Source organism: Anas acuta, chromosome 1 (genome assembly GCF_963932015.1).
Source record: "Anas acuta chromosome 1, bAnaAcu1.1, whole genome shotgun sequence".
Classification (NCBI taxonomy): domain Eukaryota; kingdom Metazoa; phylum Chordata; class Aves; order Anseriformes; family Anatidae; genus Anas; species Anas acuta.
In genome coordinates, this window is record NC_088979.1 from 156,740,249 (window position 1) to 156,766,338 (window position 26,090).

Consider the following 26,090-nt stretch of genomic DNA (forward strand, 5'->3'; position numbering starts at 1 on the left):
ATTTTCTAAAAACTTTTATCTTACAAAAGTCAGTGGAAAATAGTAGCTGTGGTGCTTCAACTCTAAGAGCAAATATCTAATAAAAACTCGTGTCTTTGGATGGAAATACTAACATGAAGAGAGCTGTTCTACAATTTGTTCTGTGTCAGAAAACAAAGAAAAATTGCTTTAAACTGAAGTGAAGCATCCAGCTATTACCAGTTTTTTTGGTTGATTTGTTTGTTTGTTTGGTAGTTTTGCTGCCTATTGGATTTCAAATAAGATTGCCAATTTGTTAGTGTCATAGTCATAAAGGCATAGTCATTGTAGCCTGCTGTATTTCTTCAGCTCTGATTTTAGCTTGTCTAAATTTGTTGTACACATTCACAAAATGTAAGGGTGAGGGTGAAGAATGTGGTCCCTGTGCAAACTTTCTATTGCCTGGCCCAACAGAAATATAACATGTCATTTGCATTTGTGTTTTAAACGAGTGTGTATGTTCACTTAGATGAAAGGAAAGTTTGATAACAAATGCCAGCTTGTGTAAGTGGAAGGGTTTGTTTTGTTTTATTGAGATTTTTGGTCTGAAATCAAGCATTTATTATCAAAGATGTACAGGTATTATTTGCTGCTCTTCACAGTAGAATGGAATGATCAAGCACTTACACTGTACCCTGTGAATCATTTCTGGGGACTTTTTCACTAGATAAATATGTTAAAGTTTTGTGTTGTTCCCTCCTACCCCCCCAACAGGAGAATAGTTGTTCAGACTATCCAAAGGAAGAGAATTTCCTAATCTTTAACTAGTGGTGCTTTCAAACAGCAAAGCAGAGAAGCTCAGTAATAATTGGAAACCAATCCATGGCTCTTCAAGTGTATTTGCTTCCATTATGACTTGTGTTTCTGAATTTTGGTCCTTAATACATTCAGCTGCAATATTTTGTGTGACTGTAGGTCATCAAGGGCCTTTTATTTATTTATTTATTTATTTATTTATTTATTTATTTATTTATTTATTCCCCACTTTCCATGCAGAATAAAGCTCAGTATTTCTCAAATAAGCCATTTAATGTGAGATTTTTATTTGCTAGATAAACTGATAGGTCAGTTTATCAAAGATAAAGAAGACAGCATCAGACCTTACCAGCTTTATAAAGACAAATTATTTCTGCAGACAATGACTATTTAATATACTTTTTCTGTAACCTGACACAAACTTAATCTCTACATTTCATTACTAATGAAAAGAAAGATGTTTTCTAAAGAAAATATGCCTTTTGGAATGCTGTTTTTGCTCTTTCAAAATGAAGGGATGTTTCAGGTAAGAAAGCAGAAAAATATGGGTGTCTCTATTGCAGGACATTTATTCAAAGCTTTCAAGAATGTACGGTGTAATAAAGAAAGGAGAAAAATATGGGTGTCTCCATGGGAAAAAATATTACATTAAATGAAAAGGGGATAAATATTCAATTGTGTACATATATTTTCATTTTAATTCTTTGTTTTCTATGTTACAGGTTTAACATATAAAATTATTTAACTTTAAAATTTAGCATAAAATTTTGCATGTACATTGATCATTTATTGTTTTCAGCACACTTTTTACTAAGATACTTTTCTTGATATTACTATACAAATTGCAGTTAAGTAGATAATAGATTTGTCTTTTAACATTCCATATTATCCTTTGTACCTTATTAATCAATTTCATTATTATTAGAAATATTTCCAAAATTAATGAGGTTTGGAAAAAAAAAAGTAAAAAAAAGTATCTTGCTTAGTGTAGCAGTGAGTTAATCACTTGTCTTAAAAAGTCTTGTAACATATGACAGTATTCCTTTCTGTCACAGTTTAGATGAGGTTACCAACTGGCAAACGGGGTAGGCACATATATGCATAAGGTGTTTTGCTCAGGTTGATGGGATTACCATCTAGTCTGATGTCTTCAAGAGCCCTACGTACATAAGTAAAATCTTTCATTTTGCAGAAAGTATCTTCATGCATCTCTTGAATGTTGTTGTTCTAAAAAAGAAAACCCAAATATCTATCAGAACAGTTGCTTGAAAATACACTTTTAATCTTTGAATAAAAAGTTATAGATGTATTTGCAGTGCCCAGAGAGAGATTTGAATCCAGAATTGTGTCCACAGCCGAGAAATCTCACAAGAGATGGTAAAATCCCCTGGTCAGTGCAAAGTTTCAAAACTCATAACTCAAATCATGTAGCAGAGACATTTTTTTTAATGGTAGAATAGAGCATTTTAATTTCAAGAATCATAATGAACCACATTATTAATGCAACTTGGAAACAGCACAGGACAGTTCAAAAATCACAGAACCATAATTACCATCTTGACATCTTGATGTGCCTCTGCTTGTAAAGGCACAAATCTGGAGTTTGATCTGTGACAAATTACTTTCACTCAGGCCCTCTCACATTAGCTTAACCCACATACAGGGAAAAATGAATCCTTTAGGTTTTATTCCTTTGTTGTGAATTCCTCTTATATACCTTTTTTCACTGAACATCATCTCTTTAAGTGAACCATTTTCAACAACAAATTGCTAGAATCAAAGATTTTCTGGAAATTGTGACTAAAAAAGTCACCTTTAAAATGAGGACAAGCTGAAAATTCTTCCTTTCTATATTACTTTTCTAGTCAGAAACCGGTGTGAAAAGAATGCAGCTCACTAGCTTTGGACTGTAACAGATAGCTCAGAATATTTAATTTACTGGCATGTGCAGGTGAAAACAATAGTCAGCTAACAGGCAGAATATTTCTTCAGATCTACTTATTGAAAGATAGAAGTCAAATTACTTATGGTAAAGCAGGACATGTATCCAAAGCTTTCTAGAATAAAAATGAATATATCTGATAAACAAAATGGGTCATTGGTACAAGAGGAAATAAAGAGAAAGAAGCAGAGATGAAAGTGTTAAAAGGAAGAAAGCAGAAACAAAGGTACAAATAATATCAAATACAAAAATTAAAAATACAGAAGGATGGTGTATGAGATATTCCAACATAGTCAAATGAAAGAGTTTGGAAAATGAAGGACTGAAATAATGATATAATCTGTGAATAACCTTTATTAAGAGAATTAAATATACCATGTATAAATACAACCAGTATGTAACTTCCTTTCGGAATAAAAAGCATTCCATTCTTACAAAAAAGATTTCCAAGAGTGGTCTGAGGGATTTCTGTCTCTTTTACTAGTTTAGACTAATTTTTCTCTTGACTCCTTAAACCAAACTTTGATAAAGTTATTAATTTTATGTTTTCAAAAGTTTTTTAGTTCAAATACATAGACTTTTGGGTAAACAGAATAAAAACCAACCAAACAAAATAATAATAATAATAATAATAATAATAATAATAATAATAATAATAATAATAATAATAATAATAATAATTAATAATAATAATAATAATAATAATAATAATAATAATAATAATAATACTTAAAACTCCAGTTTTACTTGCTAACATGATGCGTGGAAACACTACATTTGACTTTTGTAGCCTACCTGAAGATGAAGTGCTTGGAGACTTTCAGGAAGTGGCAATGGAATATGATCCAAACTATTGTCAGTGATGTAAAGATGCTGAAGTTCATGCAGATCCTGGAAGATGAAGAATAAAGGCAGAGGAAAATGTTAGACACTTCTGAAAATCATTAGCATGTAATTTTTAAGTCTATCACCACAATTAGCACCATTAGATATGAACTCCTTTTGTTTCAGCATGATATGGATGAAAAGACATAAATTCGAAGACAGTCAAAGACTTCCTTTTGCACAGGCTGAGAGCTATTATTGTTAAAGATAAGCTGTTTGGATAAAATAAAGGAAAAATATCTTTGAAATGTCTTTAATTAGAGACTTCATTTCAGTGATGTTGTTCTAGAGTCAAAATACCACTTCTCCCAGTCATTATGCAGAAAGGCTTCCTATTCTGTTTTCTTGCTTTTGTGATAAGCTTATTCAATTTTGCAGAAGCTTACTGGTGTTGAAGAAAAATATAAATGCATAAGAAATGTTTAAGCTAAAAATAAAATTCTCATTCCACTTGATTTTTTTTTTTTCTTCACACAGCTTAGTGGAAGAAGCAGCTTTATCTGGTAACTATAATAGTAAGATATAAACTTGTCTTGGTAGCCAATAAAGCTTAGTAGAATGCTCTCATTTTGCCCCATTTTGCACACAAGTTACAGTACCTAATTATTTCTTTAAGTTCAGTATTGGAGTTGAATTCCTTTTGACAGAGTTCTTTAAGATATCAGGGTAAAGGTGCTTGGTAAATGTGAAAGATAAATGCTAGGACCCCCCATGCAGAGTGAGAAGAAAATTTGCTAGGCCACAGTCTCAATTCCACGGGCTAATATTTGCTCATCATTCCCATTCCCAATACTTTCCTTATGTTGGACTAGGAGAAAATATTTAATTCAGTAACTGCTCTTGGTTGCTACATTTAGAAGCTGTCCTCCAAAGGAGGCATTGAGATGTCTGGTTAAAACTAGCTTCTTAGAGACAAATGAATATTCCACAAGTAGATTTCTGGCATGTGAAGCTAGTCTGTATTATATTTGGTATTTCCAACACAGACTAAAAACTTCAGATTTCACATGCAAGTAGGGGCACTACATCAGCCCACCAAAATTCTTGTCAAAGGATGACCATTCCAAGGTTCCAATTTCCCTTCTTTTCAAGGTGTGAAGAAAGTATGTACATGAAAGTAATAAATACTCTATGAAGTTAATGTGTAGATACAAGGTAGTTAAGTAGATAGGTAAGTTTGGAGCAGTGGCATCCATAGCTTTGCCCTTCCTTCTTGCCTGCTTGCAAGAGGAGATAAAACAACATTCCAGAGTCTGTTCTCCCTAATTATTAGTAATGTGGGTAGATGGTTGATAGATAACAAACATAGCATGCCGTCATGTCTTGTGTGGATCTTTGTAAAAAAAAATAAGAAATAAGGTTTTCATGTCCAGTTGATAAGGCTCATTCACCTTGTTCCATCTTTATTGCTTGCCTGACAACCAGCAGGGTCATGATGCCTATAATCTTAACAGATTTTCCACTGTAAAAGGAACACTTGGGATGCTTTTTGGAATACATCCTATTTTAGTTTGGAGAAAGGAAGAAAAGATTTTCCCATAAAACCTAGACTTACTTTAAATGCCTCATTACGTATTCCGTTGCGGCCAAGCCTGTTGTTACTAATGTCAATGAATGTCAGGGTAGCTGGTAACTCAGGAAGTTGCCTTATTCTGTTGTCACGGAGCACCAGTTCCTCAAGTTGGGGAAGTCTCCGGAAGGCATCTTCATGGATCTCTGATATAAAGTTTGCAGTCAAATCAATCCTCTTTAAATTGTCTGGTAGAGAAAGAAGATGAAACAATAATTTCAAAATGTATTTCTTGAAAGTTTTGAAAAATAAAAGGCAAACAGGTTATTTAAATTACAGGTGAAGAGTCTTGAATCAGACTAATTCCTGACTGACTATATGATAACCTTTTCTCTTTATATATTGCAATGATACACATTCAAACGGTTCTCTGAAGGAAGGGGATCAACATCTCCCTCATCTTGTTTAAAATTGTCTGTGTCATTGTACACAGTGTCTTTCAGTGAAGGATTTTGAAATCAATAATTTTAAAATATATGTGTGTTCTTGAAAACTTCTAAATGGTTATCCTTTGGAAAAAAATATAACATTTAAAGGGAAATGAACATATTCATTCTAGTTCTGCATGCTTTCTAGTTTCAATATTTTCCTACCAGAATGTAAAGTAAGAAGTTGTACACATTGACTGTTTTCTGAAATACACTCGAACTTTAAACTTTTTCTAATGGAAAAAATACAAGAAAATTAAGTTTACTTTTGGTAAAACAGAAAAACATATATATATATATATATATATATATATATATATATATATATCAATGCATTAATATACATTAGTTTTAAGACCATTAATCTATGGCTTAATTGTGATTTCCATCCAGAACATTTTTCATCATTTTTAATTATTATTTTTTTAATCTATTTTGTTCTTTTTCCAGCTGTATATTTTGGCTTAATTACTTTTCTCTCTTAGTGTTTATTCCCTATGTTTTATTTATATATAGTAATTGTGTCCCTTCTCGTTATATAAACACATTATATAAGTTAGGTCAGAAACACAAAATAGACAAAATATTTTGATATTCAGACTGGTGAGGGTATAGCAGGTCCTGACTATATTAGGTCAGGATATTCTTAATATTTTCTGAAAAATAAATAAAAATAAATCATGTACCTTTAAGATATCTCAAAAAAAGAAACATGAAAATAAAATATCACTAATTTTGGATAGTTTAGGCCACAAAAGATTTTCTATTAGCAAGTTTCATTTACTGAAGAATTTTCTAGATATTGATGGAGGGAACATATGAATATATATTTATTTAAAAATAAAATCCCTTTCACACAGACACTTTGATAATATTTGAATGTACTCCGGGAGTATATATATCTATCTTTTTTAGAAAAAAAAAGTACTTTCTGATATAGTGCAAATATTCCATAAGGGTTGTTTTTTCTGCCCATCTAAAGTTAACAACTAATAGCAAAAACATTGATGAACTTTATTATTTCTAGTAATTCAAAATTTTGACAGAGAACCTGTATTTGAAATATTGATCTCTAGGCAAAGCAAAGCACTTTTCCAAACGTTCATTTATGTGTGTAGTCTTAGTGGCATCAAACATAGTGTAAAATGAATCATTTAGATCTGTATGAGCAAAAAATTATAGAAATTAAGGCTAATTGGAACATTATTGTTATCCATACTTAAGTTAGCAAAGTCATTTTTGTTGATCTTCTTGATTCGATTGTAGCGTGAGTAGAAATACATTGTTTTCTTAGGCAACGGTGGAACAGCATCAAGCTCGTGATCATCACAATAGACTGTTGTCCCTAAACATGTACACAAAAGGCATGTGGGAAGGCCTATGAAAGAATTTAGAAGAAAACAGTTTGTTACAAGAAAATGTACAAAATGATATGTAAATTAATGCAATGAATCACAGAATCACAGAATCACAGAATCACAGAACTGTAGGGGTTGGAAGGGACCTCAAAAGATCATCGGGTCCAACCCCCCTGCCACAGCAGGTTCCTCAGAGCAGGCTGCCCATGAAATGTTCACCTAAGCACTTAAAGGATTTTATTGATGATAAATTCTTATTCTGTCCTGATCACCACAACATATAAATGCAACAAAGTGTTTAAATTCTCTCTTAAAAGTAATCACTTTTTATTATTATTATTATTATTATTATTATTATTATTATTATTATTATTATTATTATTATTATTATTATTATTATTATTATTATTATTTATTGCCTATTAGAAGGTGGTTTAGGTCTTTTAGCTTTCTTCTTCTGATGCTGTGTTTCTCAGAGTATAATAATAGAATATTAGGTCACAGCAGCCAGCCAAAGTTCAATTTCCCCATAATACGGCAAGAATTTACTTCCATCTAGATGGAGAAATAACAGATATTGACTGAAACCTAAAATGATCTGCTAGGTTTGGTTCTGTAAATAGTACTTATAAGTAATTTGTGTGGAAATTAATATTTTCTTACAGAACTATGAAGAAAAACTTCAGTTTCTTCTGCATACTTTTTATTTATGTTTTCTGATTCAGAAAATTAACATCAGGAAGAAATATCTTTCTATCAGTCTGAGTTAAGGTAGCTTGAAGACTGTGTTAACAAAACATTTTGTTATCACCAGAAGTTCCTGAAAATTAAAAAAGCAGGCTATTTCTTCTTAATCATAGACCTGTATGAAAGCAGTGTAGTCAGAAGTTTTTCCTGATAACACTGTTCAAATTTAGTGAGAATTGTAACATTGACTGGATTGTCTGAAAGCCATTATGAGTAGAAAAAGTTGCTAGTTGAAATAAGTGTTGCATTTTTAATACTTTTTTTTTTTTTTAATGGTGTAAATTAGTGTATCTGTTTCTCATCTTTTACTGCCATAGAAATACTCCTCTGTTTAAAGTTTTTCCCCTCCTTGTAGCAGATGGATGTTTGTTCTGATTAGTTAAAAAATAGTAGCATAATTAATGAGTATGAAAATGTTTTTGTTTCAGAAGAGTTTTTTTTCTCCAGCTCAGTTGTGGCTACATAGAAGATTTGCCTTAATAATCTGTGTCATTTAACAACAATAAGCAGTAACTAGCTGAAGGGCAGGCTATATATGTGGTGTCTTTTCAGGCGAGATTAAAGAATTTAAGACCAGAATACTCTTTTGTTTGAGAATCTTTACTTGGACATCCAGGGAAAACATTTCTGGAAACATGAGACTCTTTATGTACTTTCCCTTACTGCCTCCACAGGACAATGTAAATTGGCTACAGGAATAAACCTCACACAGGGAGAAAATAAATTCTCACACCTTGAACCATTCCAACAATGATAAATATAAAGTTTAGTATGTCTGAATTTTATTTTATTTATTTATTTATTTTTCAAAACATAACAGAGTACAGGAAGAAAATTCCTTCTTGTGTCCCCTTTTTTATCCTAAAGGGGTAATACTTGTCACTGGATGATGTAAGCTGAAAAAAGACATGGATATGGGGAGGATTCAAAATTATGCCAAAATGAAAAATTAAATTGTCTCGATGTTCCTGAGCACCGTAGTCTTCTATCCAGTATGAAGCCAAGAACAGCAGCAACATCTGGTAGGAAAACAGGTTGCTAAAAAAAGTAAAGACACAAAATAATCTGATTTGATATGTTACAGCCTCTAGCCTCCCATGCATAGCTTCGGTTGATGCATTAGTTGGTTTGCATTCAGTGCTCAAAAAGGTTGACTCATAATATGCAATATTTACTTGAAATGTTGTGTAACATCCTGCAGTTTTGAAATTTGAAGGAAATTGTTTGGGTTTTTCAGTACCCTCCTGGGAAATTCTCATTTCCATTTTTATTTGTTTTGACATCAGTATAATTTTGTTTGTCTGGTCAGTGCTCACTAGAAATACGTATAAAAAACAGACTTAGGAATGATTCATATTTCCTCACTGAACACACAATTATTTTGGAAGCATGAACTCCATTTTATTTTAAGTTATCTTCTATGGTACGAAGTTATACTTTAAGCATAGTAAAAGTGTTTAGGAATTATGTGTTATCTGTATTGTTTTTGTGTTGATCACCGTGCAATACAGACTAATCACAGGAGTGAATAACTCTAGTACTCATCAACTACGAGTTTAGAGTAGCTGCTAACAAATCCCAATTATTAGCCTCACAATGCAGGTGTGGGAGAGGGACAGATTGTTTTATAATTTAAATTCCTCAGTGAGATGTGGAAAGCTCTTCTTTGTCTAGACCTACTCAGAAGATCAGAAAATTAGCTTCACTGGAAATTTCTAAACTGTTCTCTTAAGTTTCTCGTTTTCATGGTCAAAAATTCTTTAACTTTTTAATTATATTTTGTATAAAAACATATGCCACTAAATTTTGAGTAGCTGTTGACTCCCTGGAGAGTAGAGAAGCCTTGCAGGGAGATGTTGAGAAATTAGAGAGCTAGGCAATCAGCAACAATATGAAGTTTAACAAGAACAAGTGCCAGATTCTGCACCTGGGACAGAGCAACCCTGGCTGTATGTACAGACTGGGGGACAGAGAACAGCCCTGTGGAAAGGGATCTGGGGGTTTTGGTTGACAGCAAGTTGAATATGAGTCAACAGTGTATCCTGGAAACCTAAAGGGACAATCATATCGTGACATTGCTAGCCAGTTGAGGGAGGTGATTATCCTGCTCTGCTTTGTGTTGATGTGGCTTCACCTCGAGTGCTGTGTGCAGTTTTGGGTGCCACAATGTAAGAAATGTATAAAACTATTGTAATGTAAGAAATGTATAAAACTATTAGGAAGTGTCCAAAGGAGGGCTTCAAAAATGTTGAAGAGTCAAGACATATGAGGACTGGCTGAAGTCACTTGGTTCATTAACCTATAGAGGAGGACACTGAAGGTAAGCCTCATGGTGGCCTGCAGCTCCCTCATGAGCGGAAGCGAAGGGGCAGGTGCTGAGCTCTGCTCTGTGGGGACAGCAACAGGACCCGAGGGAATGACATGGAACTGGGACAGGGGCGGGTCAGGCTGGGTGCTGGGGAAAAGTTCTGCACCTAGAGGGTGGTTGGGCACTGGGACAGGCTCCCCAGGGAAGTGATCACAGAACTGAGCCTGCCAGAATTCATGTTTGGACAATGCTCTCAGAGATGTGGTCTGATTTTTATGTGGTCCTGCGTGGAGCCAAGAGTTGGATTCAATGATCCTTGTGGGTCCCTTCCAACAGAAGATATTCTATGATTCCTCGATTTATCAAAAATGTGTAACAAGTCGTCATAAAATGAACATAGTTGGTAATTATGTTGAAATTTGTCAATAAATAAATACTGGTAACGTTTGCCAATTCACTTTTTTTTTTTTTTTAAATGAAAAATATATTTTAAAAAAAATCTTAATTGATGCACAGCCATTTTAATAGTGAAATAGTGTGGTAACATTTTGACTAGGCATATATCTGACTTCAAGATAGGCCATGATATACCTCTCTTTAGTAACAGAGGTACAGAAATTATTTATCTCCCTTTCAATAAGAGAGGTAGACATCCATAAGCAGGTGAAGTGGGCACACTCAAAAGCAAAGCTGTGCATGCAATGTTTGTTTCTCTTTCTGACTAACCGTCTTGAATTTGGGGCCCAAGAACCCCAGACCCTTGTGCTGAAGACACGTCAATTAATTTTGACATTGATGCTTCTTCCTCAGGTTCTTCTGTCAATGGTGCAGAAGAATAACTCTCCTGATTTATAGAAGGTAATGCTGTACCAATCTCTGCCTGGGAAAAATTAAGAAAGAAATGTTACTGTTTACGTTCACTGACAGCTGTCTTCCAGTTATTCATAAACTGCCACTAGAGGTCACATAAGTTCTGAAGTTTAGTACTCAAGCTGCATTTTATCCGTCAGCTACAGTGAATTCTGGTGTTGTGTAAACAGTACATGAAACTCTAACATGCTTATGATTTTTGTCATGATTTTTATCTCAATTGTTAAACGTTTTGTTGTATACACACATGAATGCAAACTGCATATAGTTCATAAATAAGAACATATACTAACATTTTTTCCCACTTTTATTTGAACAAATCATTTTTAAATAAAACTGGATATGTCCTGTGTGATGACAAATGGAAATTTGCTGTGCAGCATTAAAAAAAAAAAAAAAGCCCTTTGGCCATAAAATTGTAAATTGTACCAGCATAAATCCAAATGCAATGTAGTTGTACGGGATTTGCACAACAAACAAGCAAGCAAGCAAACAAACAAACAAACAAACAAACAAAAAAATGAAAAAAACATGCTAACATACTTTTAAAATATTGTCCAAGAATTCACAAAGTGCCCACAGTTGTTGCTAGTATGTTGTTAGTACTTTGTCAGTATTTTGTCTTTTCTCAATCTGAATAACTGAAGTCTGTGATTATCTTCATTCATCTGTTGATGCATTCGGTAGGAGGAAGAATTAAGCATATATATAAAAATGTTGGATAAAATCTTGATTTGGAAAAAGTCTATAAATTTGGCAGATCCCCTCATGGGACAAGAAACAATTTTTTCTTTTTTAAATCATTCATTCTATTAGTGTAATTAGTTATGTTTATTGTGTTAATTCTAATTCTGAAGCCACGTTCTGTTGATTTTGCTTTATGATGACTTCAGGATAAAAATCTAGCAATTTTCTTGTGTTATATCAACGCTAATAAAAAGAGCATTGCAGACTTGGCAGGCTTGTTGCAGAGGGGCCTACATTTGCAAAGAAGCAGAGCAGTTTCCTGTTAGGACCCGGCCACTGAAAATGCACCACAGTTGTGCAACCTTTGCACATTACTGTACTGCTATATCTTGATTTCTCCAGGCTTTCCGTTGAGAATTTTAAAATCCAGGACAATTAATTAATGTCCTTATAGTGCTTTGCATATCTGAGGTGTTGTTTAAAAGTTAGTTAATGCATCCACTCCTGTGAGTGTTGCACCCCTCTGCTGCAGTTATAGGATTTTTATCGCAACATCTTTCTCTGATGTACAAAAGCATTGAAGCATAACATTAGATTTTATAAAAGTTTTTTCTTCACTAGCTTCACAGTGAAGCTTTCTAAAGCTACTGAAACCTAAGTTTTTCACCTGACCAAACCTCTCAGTTTTCTAGACCAGCCCCTGCTTACTGCTGGCTTTGCTGTCCAGTGGGGAACTGGTTGTTAAGTCACTCACACTAGAGCTCATAAATTCTAGTTGTAAAGACAGATAAAAGACGTAGATTGCTTCCAAACTGGGCAGCTCCTTAGGATTTTTTAAATTAGGCTGTACAAGTTAAAGGAACTAACACACATGAGACACTAGGTCTGGGTTACAAGTATGAACAAAGCTTTTGCTATATTATACCTGTATCAGTTAGATTTGGACTGAACAAACATTAGTGTCTCTGTAAATTCTTTATTTATATTCCAATAAGCCATATTTACGTATAAGTATGCCCTAATATAGATATTAGGATCATAATTTTGTAAAATGCATTGTCATCAAGTGAGCAAGATGAACTTCAACTGAACTATGACCTGTCAGTGTAAATAAGAGTACGGTTGTACCTTGTTGCTTTGCACAGACAGAATGTTCCAATCTGTATCACTGACAGTAAAACAGCTTAACTAGGAATGGACTTGGGGACAAATCAAAAGAAGACTTCGGGAACAAAGGAAATGGGGCAGATGGTCTCTGAATGGAGAAAGCCTAGAGGGAGAGATACATTCCAGACTTTTATTGACCCAGGCTCATACTGCACTAAAGTGCTTGCATATGCTGTCTACTTCTTCACCAGTTCTAGGGAAGTCGGTTAAGACTCTCTGCCCTGAACACAATACACACATTTTCAGACCTACTAAACAGCTTTGTATATCTCTTTTGTGGCTGTTCAGCTGAAAACACCATTCTGGACAGCAAGCTTTTCAAAAAAGAATTTGCAAATAGCCTATAGATGTAAGAAAATGTTCCTTTCACTTGCCATGGGATTTGGGTCATCTACACTGACTGACACTTCTCTAAATATGTGAGGGTTTACTTTATGGAACATACTAGCTTAGAATTTGTAATTTACTTTATGCTTTCTCTGACTTTTGCTGCTTAGTAGGTTAGTCACTGTAGCTGTTGGATAGGCAGAGATATTAACTTCTAGTAATTCTATTTCTGGATTGTTCTCTCACACTCTTTCCTTATAGGACATTATCTCATTTTGGGGATGCACAGATGAAAGTCTCACCACACTTCTAGATGTACTGTTCTGAGCAGTTAACAATTACATCTATTCAGTCTCTTGCATTTGTTGTGACTGTCATAAAAATACCAACTATTACAGGGAATTTAATGACGTTGCCATTTTTACACTGGTAACAGAACAGGAGTTTGCTAATATATATGTGTTAACCAGTCCAAGCACATGAGCAATATTTTCTTGGTCTATATAGGTTGAACTTGAACCAGTAACCTAGAGCTAAAAGTCTGTTTCCTATTATTGGTCATCTGATTCATGCAGTTTTCTATCTTTTACATATTTGATAAATCACGCAAGATTGTAACAAGACAAAGATGTTTCATCAACTATATATTGTACAGAATGGTCCTTTGTCTTCCAGATGTTTGTTTGTTTTTGGCAGCATACACTTTATGAAAAAATTAGAAAGAGAAACATTTATAGAGCATTTAATGGAATTATTCTCCTTTTTTTGTTGTTGTTTTATTTTGTTTTGTTTTGTTTTGTCTTTCATTTGTTACTCTAAATAATATATCTTTTGAAGAATCACAAAACAGGAAGAATATTCTAGAGAAATAAAGGATGTTTCTCTTTGTCAGTATGTGAAAGCCTTCAAATCATAATTATCCTTCTAAGATAGATATAACACATGCCACAAGAAAACTGAAAACAATCACATCACCTACTTTTAGCCATCTAACTATGTGGTACATTTTTATCCTACCCTGCCTTTGAAATTCATCAAGGGATTTAGTGGATTTAGTGAATACCAGTACAGAATATTAGGTACAAAGTATGCTATAAGCAAAGTTATATCTTTACTAAGATATCATGGAATACTTTTTCCTCCTATATTTATTGAATGTGGCTACATTTGCAAATGAAACTGCTTAAAGTAGATGGCCAACTTATAGGCACTTTCAGATCAGAAAGTTATGAAAATTCAAAAGCAAAAAAGGACCTGAAAATACCAATGAGTAATAAAATACAATTGGTAAAAGTTAACTCATGTAACCAGTCATCCATGAGATAGATAACTTGTCTGAGCTAGCTTCCTTTCACAGTCTGCAGAGAAAAAAACTTTGAAGAGGAGCTACAGCCACCAACCACAGATACTTATTTTGGGATAAGTTCTGTAGGTACACCTTTGTCTAAGGACGAGGTGAGAAAAAATGTAAAGCTTTAAAGATTAGAAAAGGTTGAATTATATGATAACATTTCGGGGCAGGGGTAATAGTCTGTGTGGTATGAGTCAGAAGGTTTGGAACAGAGTGGAAATGTAGATGAGTAAGCTATATAAGGACTGTGGATCCACATAATCCAAATCCACAATGTACCAAAATAAAGAAGATTATAGAGATTTAATGAGGCAGACAGCAAGGCTGTAAGCCATCAGTTACCACATTTTACTTCTGAAGTTTTGTCTATCGTTTTATGCCTATGAAAGATTTTGATAATTTTTCAAGATCAAAGTTGATGTATTGCATGTAATAAGCTTAAACCCACTGGAAAATCTGAAGTTTGTCCTGTTTCAGTGCTTTAGTTTTAACTGCAGAAAATATGCTTAAAAGCACAAATTGAAGTTCCTAGCTTAAAAAGGACATTATAGCCTTGAAGGGACTGTTGTACCACACATTGGTCCACCAAAAGGAACTAGTTCCCCCACTAAAACTACCAAACGCTTACAAGAAAATGCCTTAATTATGGAAGAGGTTATTGGTTTGTTTTTCTTTCCAAAAATAGCTCATAATTGTTTCTTTATGAATTTTGCATTTAAGGCCTTCTTTTCTCATGTTGTTCTATATTAAAGATAAATCTGTGAGATTTTGCTGTGATAACTATTTAGGTTGCAAATTCTGCAGCTCAGATAAATTATCATTTTCTCTTACAGAACTTCAGAGATAACAGTTAGGTTGGGGAAATTATTGTAACAGAAATCTGTGTGAGATCCAGGGAAGGGGACATTTGTTTATAAAATTTCTAAGTAAATGGATTTTGCTTGCTCACATTCATTCCCTCAGATTTTAATCACTTGCATGGTTATACGGTCATGCTGAGTGGTCTGGCCAGGGTCACTTTGTTCCACACAGAAGACAAGGGACACAAGCTATTGATTCCTCATCATGCCAATGTTCTTCTTGACCAGCATTGAAAACTAACCTTTGTGACTCCTTTAAGAGTCATCAACTGTTATGGGGCAGTCTTTTACCTTATCATCTTGGATGTGAGACCACCAAAGAATCTTATGCCAGGTTGCTGCAGACTGCCTGTTTTCCTCATTTTTAATGTGTTTTCATGATGGCTAACATGGAAAGGAATAGTATGTTATATTCTAAGACGTTATTTCCTGCCTGCTGCTGGTCTTCACTGGGAGGTCATCTGTACTGCAGTGTTATCAGAGTGCAGGACCTTCAGTCTCGCTATAAAAAACACATTCTCAGTTTTGCTGCTTGTAAAAGGGTTCTGGAACTGGTAAGTCTGGTACAATATCTTTCATTATCAATGCAGGACATTCTTTTAAACCCTTAACCTTTTCTTTTTGAAATTTTGTTGTCTAGTGGGGTTTACATGCACATATGCACATACACACATGCATTTCTATTCATACTTTGGTAAGACAAGTCAATAACTAAGTTATAGAGCTCTGCACTTGTAACCCAGTTATATAGAAATTTATACCTATGGCTTTTGTCTTGGAAAATGTAGGTAGTCTCTGAGGCTCTTTTAATTAATCTTAGAAAGAAAAGTAACCTTATTATCATTTTAACCACAGAGTATCCTAAAACTTCTTGTATCAGTAGCAAGTGTAGCTATGCTATGTCTGATTTTAAGTGAGTAAAATATTCATGCTGCACAGCATTAGTACAGGGATTTTACTTACCAGCTCTGTTGTCTGAGAAGGCAGAAATTTATAAATGGAAGTAATCTGGATTTCCATTAGTATGAATTGTCAAACTTTCTTTCCAACACTGTTTGAAATTAGATTTTATTTTTACCTTTCTGGTTTGAAAGCTATGAGATTCCTAAGCTAACCTGCAGCAGACATTATTCTTTGGAACAGTGCTGAAATTTTGCAAGACAAATAAAAATTCAGGGAAATATAATGCCAGTTTTAGAAATCAGAACAGGACTTGTTGCACTATTAAAAGGCACAAAAGATCTGAAAACTAGTCCCAGCTGCTTAATGAAGTCTTCCATAGGAGATCCTGCTGACCCAAAACACATACAAATAAAGTAGGAGGTCTCTCAGACAGTCGAAGTTCCTACTAGGAATGTTGTCAGCTCTTGGACCTGTGGTGAGAAGCTACCTCAGCCTGACTTCCAGAGCTGCCTGTCATGGAGAGGGTTCAGCATCTCAAGCACATTGCCTCATGCATTTCAGGAAGATCAGGCACTGCTGGAGCTGAGCATGCTTTTGTTCAATTCACCAACCTGGCTTTTCCTAAATGCACTGTGATTGCTTTTATTAACAAGGATTGTATTCTCTCCACTTCAGATGTAGAATTAAAACATCTGGTTTAGCTGATTTAGCTGTCTCCTTAAACTCCTGTGTAAACAGTGAAAGGCGAATCACAACCAAAGTGTGGTTCAGCCCACATATATCATGGACCAACTTCCTGAAGTGCCTGTCCATCTTCCTTTGGCTGCACAGGAGACCATATAGAGACAGTCATACTTTTTAGCAGATATCAGAGCCAAAGTCTGGTGTCAGATTTGTGCTTCCTCTCATTCCTACAGCTTACAATGCTAAGACGTTTCATCTGAATATCTCCGAACTGGTACTTGCATGTAGTCTAGTCACAGTGATACAGATGCAATGCTCACAAGCTGCTGTATCTTCAGATCTATAAAAGTTTCTAATAGTTCAAGTGCATCTATATAGGAATGTCCTGTTATATGCAAAATCAGCTAACAATCATTTAGTGACATGTTTAGAACAAGAATATGCTGTAAAGAATATGTAAAGAATATGTAAAGTGCTGAGGAGAAAGGCACAGCTGTTATGCATTCCCTGCAATTCAGAGGGACAATCCACATGATAGCAATAGTTATTGCTACACAACTCTAAAAATAAGGGACACCAATGTCAAAAAGAGAATAGTAATGAGAGAACTTTTTTTTTTCTTCCCCCCCCCCCTTTTTTTTTTTTATTTTCTGCACATTTTTTAAAATATATATTTCCTACTTCTGCTTGAACTTGTGGTCTGAGCTCTATATCCAGCATCAATTGCTGCCACTGTTTTACCCACAGCTACTATTTCCCCTTTTATTAATAAAAATTAATTTGGGACTGGAAGTTGAAAAGCAGAAACTGGAGGCTGGTTCAAGCTGTAGAGAAAGCCAGAAGCCATGAGGCTGGATGTCTGGGGGAAAATGTTCAAGTGATCAAAGATATCAAGGTAGAAAACATCTATTGTAAAAGGTATAATCTCACTGTGATCTTTCAGCTGACACCTCTCACACAGAAATTTCAAATGTGGTGATAGTTATGTTTAAGTAATGACTCCAAGTTGGCCAAATTAGGTGTCTTCAGACCAGAACAACTACTTTGAGAATCTCACCCAGTCTGAGGCAAGAGAAAGGATGCAGTTTCTCAGTTTAGCCATGGTAGTGATAACTAATAGCATGTCCGTTATTAAAATGTTAAGTGCTTGATATTTTAGCTAGTATACCAGATCTTTATATCTTTTCATGTAGCTAACCAGGTGAGACTAGCTCTTTGTGGGCTGTTGTGTTAGAACGTAGGAATTATTATAATATTTCAAATCCTTCCTTCTTGTCTTGTGTTATTTTTGCTCTTTGCTTTTGCTATATGGCAAAATACTTGGAACATCACTCAGGTATTTCATAATAATCAATCCACAGAAAATTTTATCTGTTGTGGAAATATCTCCATAGACATGCATGTAATCGGTTATAAACAGCTGAGTAAAAGTAAGAGCTGTATTCAAAACTTTTCAGAAAGTAGACAATTTCCTATATTTGGATAAAGCCTCAAATTTAATTCCCTTACAAGCTTTGCTATTAGCTTATTATACCTTAATTTTATAAATTCATAATTCTTTAAAAAACTATATGATGTGTTCCTCAAAGATATAGCATATACTTTATAAAAGTGGATACTCTTAAGTCTCTTATTTAATCAGATACCTGGATCCAATCATGATATAAATATTCATTGATAATAATTAAAAAAAAAATACCGTGACGGAAAGGGGCAAAGCAGAAACTCATATTTATGCAGTTGTAACTGTCAGTTTCAGAAGATAAATCAACAGCTTGTACAAAAAGCTTGTACAAAGCTTGTACATAACCTTACAGTGATGATGTGCCTTTGCAGTCCCTTTCTCCTTCAGGACCTTGGTAATAGATCTATTTATTTATATAGATCTATTTATTTACTTATTATACTTTTTTTTTTTTTTTTCCATTTGGTTGATATGGTTGATACTTTTCTCCTTAAAGTCTTTATAAAAATTCTCTTTCCAAGTGATGTGTTTCTAAGGTTTTTTTGGTAACAAATGCTCTTTGGCTGCAAAGTGTTGGCTAGGAATTCTGTATCTCACTAAGCTAGAAACTTGGAAACCACAGATTTCGTAGCCTAAATTTGATGTATCTAGTACATGACAATGATGTCAATGCATAACTTTGATTCAGGATTCAATACAAGTCTTCTAACTAATTCCCATCTGCAAGCACTTTCCCTTTGCAAACTCTTTGCACTAAAAATTGTGTTCCATATACATATATTGTATATAATGAGAAGACTGAAAGAAATAGACATGCTGATGTTGACAAGCAGTACTAGAGAACCTCTGATTTACATTGTTAAGTATAACTTTTCCAAACCCTAAAGTTGATGCAAAATTTATGAGCAAAAGAGACACAGGCAGATTTCATGTGGAAAAATGCAAACAAACATTATCTCAATAAAGTATGCTCAGATACCTGTTCACAAGCCAATGAAGTCTGTGTGTATATACATACACATAGACTTTAGTTTTGGCATACATATTTCATAAGAAAAAAACTTTCAGAGTGTCAGAAATATAAAAGAAGTCATGAATCCAAAATCACTCTCACCTAAGTATATTAATTTAAATTTTCAGAGCTCAACCTGAGACAGGTACCTAGGGTTCATCTAAAGTTAGATGACCAAGATAGATATCCTGAAAAAAATGATTCATCTGTATCTTGAAGGGTGGTGTTGGGTTGCAACACATAATTTTAACCACACAGAATAAGTGAGAGGAATCCTTTCCTAACTACCTCCAGGTCTTTCATTTTGCTGGTTGAACATCTTGTGATGGATTACAGGACCCACTGGATAATATTCTGGAAAGGACATAAATGACATCACTTTAGTTCAATTCTTTGAGATACATAGGGGTCTCACTTCTCTGAAATAAACAGAAGCTCATAGAACTCATTTGAAGTCCAAACACTGGTATGTCTCCTATGAAACATACCAGTATGACATGAGCTTGGTAAGTTTGTAATTCTGTTATGAGTTTAAAAATGTGTTAGGAAAAGTTTGCAGTTCTGTGAGTCTAAAAATCTGTTATACAGAATGATTTATGTTTGCATGTCTTCAATTTAAAATCTTAAAATTCAGTTAGCAATGACAGAAAATGTTATTTCAGCCTTTCTCTGTTATTTTGGGAAGCTAAAGACTTGATTCAGAGATCTCTAAAACAAAATGCAATCAGATGGTAAAGAGTTACTACACAGCAGTTGGAGCAAATGAAGGCTTCCTATTTTTCTGGGTCTCTGTGGTATTCATTTAAACTATGCATAACAAAAACTAAACTCTGACCTTGCATAAATACTGATTTTTTTACATAGAGCTACACATAAGGACAAGACTTTTGTATCTTTATAGTAACAGGATCATAGGGAGGAAAGTTGTAACAATGATTGAGAAATCAAATATATTGTGTTTAAAATGAGTGAGAGCAATACTGTTTAGAGTGTCTGAAATATCACTTTAAACACTGGCATGAAAATTAATAAAAGCTGCATGATCTCTACAACACTGACCACTCTGAATTCTCCTTTGGGTTTTGGGAAATTATGAATGCTTAGGCTTCTTTTGGGTGGTACATACTAAAAGGAATGTCAGCAAAGAAAGATTTTGGCTAAAGATCTGGGAAAAAAAAAAGCTCTCACAGGGAGGTCCATTCATCTGGAAAGTAACATTCCTTCCCACTGCTATGATGGATGACCTTCATTTGAAGAATTTTAAGAAGGCTGGCTAAAAAGCTCGGCAATGGGAGAAAATCCTCCTCAGGAAAAGAAATTTTCAAGATAAATACTTTTTTTTTTTTTTTTAATCTTGTTCCGATTCTGTATTTTCCTAAATAAAGCAACCTGAGATAGGACCTGATGTATCTTTTTGGGTGTAATATTGATCATCTTGAATTTCCTTTCAACTGGAAGAGAACTACAGAAAACTTGCCTTATCTCTATCCTTCTCTAAGTAACTTAGGCCATACTGTGCCTCAAGAAACTCGGGCCATACCATCCCTCAGTGTCAGAATCTCACAGAGAGAGCACAGGATAATAACACCTAACATTCAATATATTACTGAGAAATCCATAGGACAGGGTTCATTTTCAAATAGAAAGAAAAGCCTGGGAACTCTTACTTAATCACTGTCTCTAAAAAAAATGGAAGCACAAGCATACAGTGACAAAAGGTGACAGTTTCAGTGAGGAAAGCCCATATGCATTAATATGTTTGATTCTGCATGTCACTGGGAAGCAGACCAAAGGCACAATCATTCCTCTGGTCTGGAGTTCTTCATAGTCTTTCTAAGATTAGAAAATATATTTCCCCTGAACAGTGAAGTTCTGATCTTAACGCAGCCTTTGAGATGATTTTTATTTTTCCAGTTCTTTTGGGACATATTCACTCTTAAATGCCCTCTTAATACTTTGATTTCAAGGCTACTGCACAATGTTGAGCTCACCTTGATGAAACACTCACCTTGATGAATCACTCAGAGGAGCACATTTTCACAAATTATGTACTGTTATGTGAGTGACTACAAAAATACTATTTGTAAAAACAAAACAAACACCCCCCTCCCCCTTATTTTTATTATTAACATGAAATATTTTTCACTCTATTGTGAACATCCTCTTCCTACTCAGTCCAGAATCACACAGTGCATAAATCTTTTTCTCGGACGTTTTACGCATGTTTAAGAAGCAGAGTGAGATTGACATTTATTGAGCTTTTTAGTAATGTAGAGAAATACAAGAATCTGGGAGGGGAAAAGATCATTAAACTCAATAAATTGAGTCATTTCCTTTTAGAGGCTCCACTGTCTTAGAGTACAACAAAATTTCAATAGTTTTTCTTCAGTAATCTCTCTTCTATTCTTGTTTTTCAATTCAAGTTCCTTCCCTTTTCCTTTCCTACTTTCTTTTGCCCACTTTCCTAATAGAAATAGAAATCACTGGTGTTTATAGACTGAAATAAATATGCATTTAACATATTTATTATTATGAGAAATAGCCTCAGGAAACAGCATTTCATGGGAATTCCTGGATGTCGTAAGTCAGCTGCCTCAGTCCTTCATCTAGACAAATAAATCACAGGGACAGTCTCTAATACAATTTGTGGCAAAGCAAGGAGATCAGAGGGAAGCTTTTCCTGCTCTCTTAAAGGTTACCACACACACAAACCAGAAAATAATTTGTTCACATTTGTAGGCTGGAGAAACTATGAATGGGCTAAAGTGTGTTATTTGTACAGAGAACTGTTGATTAACAAATGGCAATAGTAACTTCATGACTAGGTTTGTCTGATAAATGTTTTTAAGGACATTAAAAGTCATCGGTAGCCACTGCATTTATGCACTTTGCAAGAATAGAAAAAAAAAAAAAAATTATGATTACCTCTGATTGGTCAGACTGCTCATTTTCAACATAGACAAATGGGTGAGGCAGCTCTCCAAGTGACACATCATAAAACTCGGAATCATAAATTACAGTGTCAGTGATAGGCACAGCTCCAACAGTCTCAAAGATAAAAAATCCCAGAAAAATATTTATGAAGGTTTTCATTCTGCTTTCTTTCCTGAATGAGAAGAAAATGGACAAAATGTGGGTAAAGTGGTAATTGCAAGGAATCTATGAAAATTTATGCTTACAATTGCAGTGCTTGCAACATGATTTTGTATGCACGTATGCATTCAACAAAGATTTTGATGTTTGTATTTATTCTTGATAACTCAAATGATTATTCTAGTTTGTTTCATGAAGAGTCCCTGGATAAGAGAATTTCTGCAGATGAATTTTGTCATACTACCATTTAGAAAACTGAGGAAGGACCTATAGAATTTTGCTATATCAGAAAAGTATAAAAATAAACTGGCCTCAGTGAGAAAGGATCTGAAAAGGTAAAAGGGTTATATATTGATCTTTTTCCACTTTCCCCTTTCCTCTTCAACTATTTCATATGCATGATGAGAAAAGACCTTTTGAGAACCTGGCCAAAGTTTAGCTAGACATATTTTCTTCTCTGTATCACAATAAACCATCCTTTGAAATGTCCAGTGTAATGTTGTCTTTCTCCTCTACCAAAATGTTAGAAGACATTAGTACCTCTTTCCTTGCTGCCTCTGGATGAGCATAATCAAAGTATGTTTTCATCCAATAGCTGTTCTGCCAGAATATCATTTTATGTGTTGAGAAGGTGTGACATATTTGGAATATGACTTCTGCAAAGTTTTGGGAAAGAAAATCAAAAGTAGTCACTGTTCTTGCCATCCCTATAATTGAGAGTAGCCTTCCTTCTTTAATTGAATCAACATAATTTTTAAAGTAGTGAGTAATGGCAGCATAGTACAGTCACCTGTTCTCCTTGGAGGACAGAACTACAAAAATGAATTGTCACCCATTAAGATGCTCCGTAGTTTAGTAAAATAGCAAAAAAAAAAAATAAAATAAAATAAAATAAAATAAAAAAAATCACACTAATCACACATATGCACTCTTTTCCATATAAGTGATGTATATAATATAAACTGCCTGACACAAGAGTCTATTCAACATTCTTTACTTACACCTTGATTTATCCTAATTTCACCAAAAGTGCAGACAATGAAAATAAGCAGTGCATGTCTCATAAACTGTAGTCCTGTTGTGATGCTATTATACACATACATAAATATTTCATTTTAAAACTTAAAAGAGATTAAGAAATGCGTGAGACATTTTTTTGAAATGTGTGCTGAGCAAGAGCCTGAATTTTAGCTTTGTGAAAAGAGGTCTTTATGAATCTGGTTTAGGCATGAGGATATGAAATTCCTCTGGGGATGGTCAGCAACACAAGACGTTCATTTTTCCCTCGTTTGCTTTATTCAAAAAGACTTTTCAGTTGCTGCTGGGAGTAGCTTGAATCACATTGGCTTGTCTTTGAGCAAACTTAGCTGAATTGCACCTTTCAGTATTAGCTTCCAGGATTATTAAAGGTTTTCTGTTTCCTTACAATAAAATAAAATAAAATACATCCAATCTCTGAAACATACTGATATATATATATATATATACACATATATTTATCTATATTTTCTTCTGCCTATTTTTGAGAGGAATGTTTTTAGTCTTGTTTCTTTTTTACATGACATTTAACTCAAACGATATAAATGATATTAATTCCAAAATATAACAATAACGTATTCAGTGTAATTTTTCTCTGAACAAACCCTGAATATAAAATTATCCATTATTCAAAATTGTTTACATTTTACATTTCCTTGGAATAAAAGATTTTAAAGGGCACATGGCTTTATAAGTATATAATTTTATAAATATAGACAAAATCAGCAAACATAATATTAATCTCTGTAAAAAATATTGCTATGTATGTACACCTGTAGTATTTGCATTAACTTGAGCAATTTTAGTGTCTCTCTACTTCCCTTATGTGTAATATATTGGAACATGCTGTAATGATATTGGCATCTGCAGTAGCTGTAAGATCAAATATTTTGATGAAGATTGTGTTCCATCCTCACAGGAAGGAACATATCCAGGGAAAAACAAATAGTCTCCTCAGTCTGCAGCATTTGAATCTGTATTTTACATGATAAATTCAAACAAATACTATACAATTATTTCCAAACTTAAAAATCCAATTAACTGTTCTAAGAAAGAAGTACCAAAACTTACCTTTTGCTTCCAATCTCTCAAATGACATGGAGTTACTCAGAATGCAGAGCCAGAGGTATTAGACCCTGACCAATGACAGTGGCATTCTGGGGTTGTGGGAGGTGGTACAGCTTCTACCCTCAACTGGGGACCTCAGCCCAGATAGTTTCTCAGGCTTTAAACACCTTTCTATTTAATTCTGCCGAACTGAATTTTAGTGAGGTCAAACAAAGATCTATTGTATGCAAATAACATTTATTTCACATCACAGATTTTTACCTCTTCCACTAAAATTTCTCACTGCTCCTACCAGTGACCTGACTAAACCTGACTAAAAAGAAGAAATATTTTTGTTTGTTTGTTTGTTTTTAATTCATCCATTTTCATCCATTAGAGATTCTGTAATAACAGGAAGGATGAAGAACATATGTGCAATGGATGATCAACACTCAGAATAGATGGGATGTTTTAATACATTAAAAAGTTTGCAATAAAATGCTTAGACAAAGAAGAACTGTATATATTTATGGTTAGTTTCTTTATTGCAGTCTCAGTATGCAGATGTAAACAATAAGTACAAGATAAAACTGGCAGTATAAAGGAATGTAACCAATTGGTAAGAAAATCAATACAGAACTTTGAGACTTTGAGACAATTCCCAATTTAACTTTCGTGAATTTATGGTAGTTTCATCAAGGCTGACATTTAGCCTTTTGTTAGCTAGAAAAACACACTGTTACTTAAAATATTAAAAACAACACTCTTAATCGTATTCCAGAAACAATCTTCCGGGTGTCCTGATCATCTAAAAATATACATTTTCCAACTTCCAAAATTGCGATTTGAACAAACTCAATCAAATATGAAATATATATATATATTTATGACATTTTTGAATATGATAGTTTAATGTATTTCCATATGCTGTTGGTAATATGTATTTAGAGGTACTTTTTTTTTTTTTTTTACTTTTTTTTTTTCTTCTTTTTCTAAGTACTTCTGAGGCAATACTTACATGATCTACACTTTCCAGTATGTTTTTTATTCTGAAGGGAAAATAACACTTCCTTAATTGGTACAAACAGCTATAATATACTGCAAATAATAAGTATGTATTGTAGTAGCATGCACTTTATGACACCAGAGTAGGCTTTACAATCTTAGCAGAAGTTAAGCTATCTACATCTCTTCTATATTGCTTGTATTTTATATATTATCACTTACTGCTTGATTCTGTGCTTATTTTTGTATTACTGTTAATTTGTACAACATACTTATCTGAAGTTTTTCATCATTCTTCCATGTCTTCTTTTAAATGTACCTTCTAATGTTATCAATATCCTATACTAGCAGTTCAGAAAAGCTAGAAAACGTTGCTTATCTATGGAGGAATGTAATAGTAATGTAGAAGATTTCAATGTACTAAGGAAACCTGATTGCCTTTGCTTTATATAATTTCCACCACATATACATATATACACGCAGATTTCAAATAAGAAGACTAACCTGAAAGCCCAAACTTGTATGAGACATGGAAAACATGATTAAAATTTTAAGCAATCTCTCAATAA

General features: G+C 33.9%; 1 protein-coding gene across 1 annotated transcript; it reads right to left on the minus strand.

Annotated features, from left to right (window-relative positions):
• Positions 1–1,039: 1,039 nt before the first annotated feature.
• On the minus strand, positions 1,040–24,694 carry EPYC (epiphycan). Its single transcript, XM_068667989.1, has 7 exons — positions 24,541–24,694; positions 22,264–22,444; positions 10,739–10,892; positions 6,819–6,977; positions 5,157–5,359; positions 3,512–3,607; positions 1,040–2,001 (listed from the first exon to the last, which is right to left on the minus strand). The coding sequence occupies exons 2-7, from the start codon at positions 22,429–22,431 to the stop codon at positions 1,831–1,833; spliced, it is 951 nt and encodes a 316-aa protein (XP_068524090.1). The 5' UTR covers positions 22,432–22,444; positions 24,541–24,694; the 3' UTR covers positions 1,040–1,830.
• Positions 24,695–26,090: the final 1,396 nt, after the last annotated feature.

Coding starts and splice junctions, on each gene's coding strand:
- EPYC (XM_068667989.1), bottom strand. CDS start 22,431: ATGAAAACCTTCATAAATATTTTTCTGGGATTTTTTATCTTTGAGACT. Junction 10,893..22,263: donor AGCAGTCTGACCAATCAGAG/GTAATCATAATT, acceptor AATTTTTCCCAG/GCAGAGATTGGTACAGCATT. Junction 3,608..5,156: donor TACGTAATGAGGCATTTAAA/GTAAGTCTAGGT, acceptor TTCATCTTCCAG/GATCTGCATGAACTTCAGCA.